At 36.2% G+C, this 7,170-nt stretch overlaps 1 protein-coding gene across 1 annotated transcript; it reads right to left on the bottom strand.

Moving 5' to 3' along the window:
• Positions 1-1,727: 1,727 nt before the first annotated feature.
• On the bottom strand, positions 1,728-7,170 carry KRT222 (keratin 222). The gene is made up of 6 exons (XM_009994166.1): positions 7,075-7,170; positions 5,138-5,266; positions 4,173-4,393; positions 3,549-3,625; positions 3,263-3,368; positions 1,728-1,941 (listed from the first exon to the last, which is right to left on the bottom strand). The coding sequence occupies exons 1-6, from the start codon at positions 7,168-7,170 to the stop codon at positions 1,728-1,730; spliced, it is 843 nt and encodes a 280-aa protein (XP_009992468.1).

The raw sequence follows: 7,170 nt of genomic DNA, 5'->3' as shown, positions 1-7,170 counted from the left end.
CATATACACATTAAAACTCACAAAACATGCATGGGCAAGCTCCATTTTATTACTTTTTTTATTGTAGTGCTATAATTTACTTTGGTAAATTCGTATCCCTGTTTAAAGTGCCTTGAAGCCATTAGAACTTAGTTTAAATTCAAGTATTGTAAACTGTACAGAGTAGAAGCACACAAAAAAAAGCTGCATAGTGAAAATACTAGAGCAGGCGAATACATTCAGGATGCCAAATACTCAAGTATTAACAACAGCAGATCAGTATTAAGGTTAATTATAATTAGCAGCTTCATACAGTAGATATAGAACTGTGGGCAATATAAACACCTTGTTCCTGCCTTTAACAAAAGATAGAAGTGAAATGTAGCACTGAAAGAATCTGTAGGATTAGTTTTTGTAACATACGCTGTAATTAATGAGGCAAATACCGACACTTTAATTTAACTTCTACATGCTGCTGAGTCCAGAAAATATGGTATGTGTTTTTTCTAGATTCTGAGCCCCTGCAATCCCAGGGATTTCCATTAGTTTGTGACATCCCTGCCTCTTAAAAATCCTCACAAACTGTTGTTCTTAATACAAACTTGTCTGAATTTTTGTTTGAAATTTGTTTCATAATGTTATGAAGAAGTATGTCTGAGTTTGGATTTCTACTTTTTCTGTGCACAGACACAAGAACATCTGCTGTACTTTGTATTTGCCCATAGTTACTTAGAGTAGAAGTGGGATACACTTAATGGATATAGCAGAATTTTACTTTCTATGTGTAGCCCTTATTTTGTCCATTTAATTTAAAGGAATAATAGTTGTAACCTGGCATGATAGTGACTTGTTATGTGTAATAGATCAAGAATATAACTCACATGTATTATTTGTCAGAAGAGGAATTTGTTGATTGTTATAATAAACAACATTAATTAAATAACATAATTAAAATGATTGGTTGTCTCCTTACCAAGTAATGAGTATAATTTTACTTGCTATGGCTAGGAAGGTTGCAGTACAGATATGTGTGGATATTTAAGAGAATGGTTGATTTTCAGTGGAAATTACTGCTTAAAAATCAGTGGAACAGTATGGCTAAAGTATTATTGGTTTGTAGCAACATTTTAAAAAATGTCTGTTTCATGATGTAAGGGAAAGACATTTTTGCTCAGTTGTTGCCAAAAAACCCACAACTTAAAAATACCAGCTGCTTGTAAAAGAAAATTTTAAATTTGCTAATAGTTTCTAAGAGCATCTTTGTATGTAACTTTTGCTGTTAGAAAGTGTTATTTTAAAATATATTTCAAGAATTATGGCAGTTGTGGTATAAACTATTACAAAGATTCATCATTATGTGTATGCAATATTGAATAATTAAGAAAATGAAATTAGCATTTGTTGTTTCCAAAAAGAGAAAACAAGTTCTCTTCTAGAAGGCAGACGATGTCAAAGTATAAAGTTACACTTTAATTTTTGTAAAATTTGGTGAAATTCTACAAAAACAATAATAATGAGAAAATTAAAGGGCGGCACCCAGAGTACAAAATTAGTAGAAGTTACTCTTCTTGGAATCATAACTCCTTTGCTCTTCTCTCTTTCCTTTAAAGATTTGTGTGTTTTTATTGTGTTAATCAAAGTACTTGGGAAGATTTCCTGGTTGTGGCGAGACCGGAGGCTGTATAAGTCCATCTGCAGTTTATTTCCAGAGCTGGCTGGAGATGAACGTTGGGTGAATTTGGCGAAGGTTAAGGTTTGATAGAAGGAATACTGCAGGATCTCCTCATTACCAGCCTGACTTCAATGTCAGGAAGAGTTTTCTTTTTAGTGTGTAAACATCCCTCCTCAGTGGCTGCCAGGTGGAGATCAAAGCGCAACGAAACAGATTTTTTCCTTAAGCGAGGGTTGTCCTTAAAGAAAGAACCTTCCCATTCTTTGATAACTTCATCTACTTTTTCTGTCCTGAAACAGTAAAGCAAATGTATTTATGATCCTTCAGGCAATATGAAGTGTCTGTCCTCAGGACTGCTTTTAAAATGTAGAGAGAAACTGCGTAAGAAAGTGTCAAGTTATTTTAGACAGGTTAGACACTAGAGTTTTCTTTTTCTCAAGAGGTTCATTCTTTAGAAAAGCTAAATAATGAGTAAGGGTTCACTGTACTCTTGTTCTTGTACTCTTAAGTAGACATGGATACAAAACTACTGCTCCAAACACAGCAGGCAGTTTGTTTCCAAGGAGAGGATTTGGAACCTAAGCTCAGAAACTTTGCAAGAACCCTCTGCACTGTAGTGGGCAGGATGGAATTCCTGCGTCTGAAACTCGTCACAACAAGGAGGAGAAGAATCTAGTTCAGACCCAAACCTCAAAGTGGTGATCTACATTACTTCTGCTCTTCTTTTCTTTTTTTTTTAATTTAAAATACAGAGAATTTTAAACCCAGCCAAATCCTATTGATTGAATCCTCTAAGTATGTGTTAGGATCCAGATCTAAAAGTCCTCCCCTGGGGACTTTACTCAGGCAGTGAACTGTCCCCAGCCAAGGAGCAAATCATACTGACTGTGTGAGCTCAGCAAAGCTCATGTATGAAAATAAGTTTCATATATAGGATGTGTATGGTGGATCATATGATTACGTTAATTTTTAATCAAAATTTCTACATGTTTTCATCAACTGACTGCAATTTAGTGATGTGCTGTGCTACAGCTTCTTTTATATGTAAAATGAAATGTTGATCTACAAAAGAGCTTCAAGAGCAACTGAAAAAAAATAAATAATTAGGCAATCCAGTATAATTAAAGTAATTTGAGGTGAATAATACCTACTAACAGACTTTCACATGCACACCTAGGAGCCTAGCTCTCCATTCCCTGTTTGGTGAAACACAGGAGTATCCAAACAGCAAGTCAGAGCAGCTAAGCCTGAATTATGTACATAAATATGCCCCAGAGGGGCCCTTCTGCTTTCAGCCTTGACTGAATAAATTATTCATAGTTTCATTCTTAACAGAAACAGAAATTACAAATCGGAAGCAAAATCACAATATTGTTAGCTCATGAAGTAAATGCTGATAAAAAAAATTTAAAAGTGTAATGTAGTGTTAAAACATGCCATTCAACAAACTTGAACCATCACTGCTATTCCGGAGCTTCTTGGCTATATGGGCATGATAGAACAGACACTAAAGAAAGGAAAACATAAAGCCACTGAAATATGATGCCCTTATATGCTCTATAATGCCATTTACTTTCAATTGTTATTTTGTAAATTTCATTGTTATCTTACTGTACAGTGCCGTGAGCTTCAGTGCTTTCCTTCATAATATTTCCATCTAGGATTGCTTGTTTTGTCAACAGTTCCATCTTCTCACTTGCATGCTTCTTTACACTATCTGTAAAAGAAAATCCAGCTATACTAGGAATGCAGAAGAGTAAGGTCAGGGCACAGGACCTAGAGGTATCTTTCCTCCTTCTGCATTAGAAGAAGTTCCTTTTGTAATATCCAATTTGTTAGTAGTTAGGAACCTCCTTTAGGTCTTAATCCCCTAAATTGAAAGTATCTAAAGACTCACTTGAAGGCAGTGTAAAGGCAATCTTGCTCGTGGTAGGCTTTTTGTCATCTGGCTGGTCAGGTGCAGGGCAACGAAACCTGCAAAAAAATATTATTGCAGTAATCTAGTAACACTGAATTACTTTAAGCCAAAACTTGTCCTATGAACAGGTATGAAAAATAGGAGAACCATGGGAGGTTCTGTTTGGTTCTAGTAACTGCTTGTTAGGATTTCATGTTTTGAGTGTAGAGCTGGAGAAAGTTCAGTTCAGAAAGACTCAATGGGTGGTTTCAGAATCGTGTGCCTGGTTTGGTGAAAGTACCAGTGCTGACTGGTGCTTTGCCTTCTTGTTCATACTTGTGTGGCTGCCTCTCTTGTCTACATTTCACAATACTGGTGGTGTGCCAGGAAAAGGGCAGACAGGGAGAGTCACAGCCAAGGCAAAATGTCAGTAGTAGTATCCTTAGCATCTTAATGTGCAGACCCTTCCCAGTGTGGGCCTTAACACTCTGGGAAGGGTAAAATTAAGCCATTTTGCAGGATTTTATACTGCAATTTTGTAATGATTTACAAATATGATTATTGTTTCAATTAGAAGTTCTGAAATGGAAGAGAAATTTGAGCCTTTTTTCTCTAAACAAGTACCTGTTCTCTTCTTGCTCAAGCAGGCTGCGATACGTTGCTATCTCCTCCTCCAGTTTCATCCTGGTGTTCAGGAGAATTTCATGCTCTTGAAGCTGCTTCTCAATACCTCTTCTCACATCCAGTAGCTCCTTCTCTAAGCATTCAATCTCAGCCTCTAAATGTTGTAGCTGCATGTGGTACTGCTGCTCTGTGGCACGCAGTGAACGCTCCAAACCCTTTTCCTGTGAATTTAACTCAGATTTTATGATTTGGAAAGTATATGTGTCAAGATGTTACAGGTACTTTTCATTAATCATCTGTGTATTTTTACATCAGTTTTTAAAGTATATCTTTAGGAGCAGGAGCAAAGCTTTCAAGATAATGTTTTTGCTGAGAAATCTTCCAGTGAAGTTTGTAGTAATTTAAGATAGGATAAAAAAATGTAGCCACCTGTTGTACCAGCAATCCACTGCCATTGATTTTACACACCTCTAATTTTGCCTGTATGGTTAAAACGATGTCCAGCTCAGTATCCTATGAAAACTGTGTGCTCTGGGTGCTCTTGCAGCTTATCTGCTTTACCGAATTCACCACATCGTTGACATATTTTATCATTAATTAATAAATTTGGTCTTTACATTCAAAGAAAGTTATAAACCTGATCTGGATTAATTAGGCAGAATGACCAGGAACTTGATGAAGGAGGATCATGCAAATATATGTTTGACGGATGTGAAGACATGAAAATGTGTGTATTGAGTGGCAGATCCTGGATCAAAACGTGACACTGAAACGTGAGCAAATGACTGGTTGTGGTTTGTGCTCTGGGTGTTAAGCTGAAAGTCCAGCACAAAGCTATGCACTTCTGTGTTGTACTTTGCTGTAGAGTGGATGTGACATAAACTGAATAGTGGAAGAGCTTACATCAAGAAAAAGGTTTATTTTGCCCTGGAGAAATTTTTCCAGTTGTGTTTCCTGATGCTTACCACAGCGTGGAGAGATTCAATTTCGATCTGCATATGGTGCCACTGCCGTCTGGCTTCAGAGAGTTCTGCTCTGGCTGCCTTTAATGCTTCTGCATCTTTGTCCATTCTTTTAATGGTGGCTTCTTCTAGCTACAGGGTATATAAAACAGATAATGATATTTTAAAATTGTCAAAAAATGAAAACAGATATGTACAAATCTCTAGTTGGAATTTTTTTAGGCATAGAAGTTTGTTAAAGCCAGTAGCAATGTGTTAATGTTTTATGTGTAGTGTAGATGGGCAGCTCTTTTCCTGCTGGGGCTGATGGGAAGCAGTTGGCCATATCTTTATCCCTAATATGTATTTCTTGTAGAGGAATTCCTATAAAAATTAACTGGTTGTATTGAGATCTTGTCACCTCTAGAGTCAATCAGTGGGCTCAACTTCATGGTAGTGAGAATTGCAGTCAGTTCAAGCTTCAGGGTTTGAAGAAAGTTCTTTGTTTATAATGTATTTTAATATTTAAATATTTTTAATCCTGATCTAAAATATTACTTGAGATAATTTGCCATCCTTAAGGCTAAAGCTTATTTTTAGAAGAAAAGTTAATAGTCGAACAAGCACTGTAAGTTTGCAAGAAAATGTTTTCTTGTTTGTTTGTTTTGTTGCGCCTTTTTTTTTTTTTTTTTTTAAATAACATTAAAAGCAGTGTTTTTAAGCCAACCCTGAGCATGTGTGGGGTCATGTTAGGTTTGGGCTCATCTTTGACTTACATAACATGTTCCTGCTTTTAACTTCCAGAATTTTTTTTGCTTCTGAGTTACTTTTCCTTTTTGATTCTGAGTTTCACTGCAAGTGGTGAAGAAGCCATAAGCATTTGAAACAATACAGGGTCTTTTGCATATTTTACTGCTTTATGTAGGTTCTTATGATGCCATCAACTCTAAGGAAACAAATTTTCATTCAGGTCTTATTAAGTTTCTTTTTCTCCTATATAACATACTGACCTAGAGCAATTTTAGCATGCCATCCTTTAGGTGAAAAACTAGATTTGGGTAATCCAGAAGTGAACACTCAATAGTCATTGCTTATCCCTTTTTGCCTGTGTACTGCAGAATTTATGTGACAAGATTCTGTCAATACACATGGGCTGCTTTGTGCCAAACACAAATATAAAGCTGGCTTAACTATCTAGCTTATAGCTCTAGTGTGTCATTGGATTTTGTGTAGATCAGGCAGATTGCAGCAGTTGTCTGGCCTGAGGTTAAAAAAAAACAACCCAGAATTTCTGCAATACCTTAGCACAACAGAGTGATATAATAACTAATTTTCACCCTGAATTTCTTGACATTTGATGGCCAAAAATTGTTTTGCCATGTTATTTCAAAGTTCAGTTGGGTTTTACAGATGTTTTTATGTAAATCTATAATAGTAGCGTTGTGTGTTGATAACATTTAATACATTTGTATGACAGAACAAATTGTATGACATAGTTTTACTGTGAGCAATATAAAATAGTTCCTGAAAAGGTACAGTTTTCTTTACCATTAATATAGGTACTAAAAATGGTAAAGCTTTCAGTATTTAAATGGATTATTTCAATTGCCTTTGATTTTCAAGCTTCTCTTTTCCTCTGTGATAACTACACGGTGCTAGAGGTTACCATGTTACAGCATTTGTCATCATTTTTTAAATCGCAACATTATCACTTCTGCAGGTACAGAAAAGCATCCAGATGAATTACACAGCATTAGTTTAGTGTGAATTTCATACCCTAGACAAAATCTATTGCCGTATCTTCTAGTTCACATCTTACTGCAGTAAAATCAAAAGCCCTTCCCCGATAATATGCTGCATTGAAAAGGAAATACTGTACCTCATAGAGGCTGAGGGAGGAATTGTACAGACAGGGATTGTCTCCTTACTCTGGAAGGTGTCTGTCTGTGTGGAGGCATTACCTGGGTCCTTGCTGAGATGAGGGTCTTTATCTGATTTCTGGAGATGAGCGTTTCATACTTTGCCCTGATCTCACGGAGGAGCTGGGACAGTTCCAT

This window comes from Chaetura pelagica, unplaced genomic scaffold, assembly GCF_000747805.2.
Source record: "Chaetura pelagica isolate M959 unplaced genomic scaffold, ChaPel_1.0 scaffold963, whole genome shotgun sequence".
NCBI classification, from domain to species: domain Eukaryota; kingdom Metazoa; phylum Chordata; class Aves; order Apodiformes; family Apodidae; genus Chaetura; species Chaetura pelagica.
This window is presented reverse-complemented; position numbering and strand designations above follow the sequence as displayed.

Coding starts and splice junctions, on each gene's coding strand:
- KRT222 (XM_009994166.1), bottom strand. CDS start 7,170: ATGGAACTGTCCCAGCTCCTCCGTGAGATCAGGGCAAAGTATGAAACG. Junction 4,394..5,137: donor TTGAATCTCTCCACGCTGTG/GTAAGCATCAGG, acceptor TTAAATTCACAG/GAAAAGGGTTTGGAGCGTTC. Junction 1,942..3,262: donor GAAGCTCACGGCACTGTACA/GTAAGATAACAA, acceptor TTACTGTTTCAG/GACAGAAAAAGTAGATGAAG.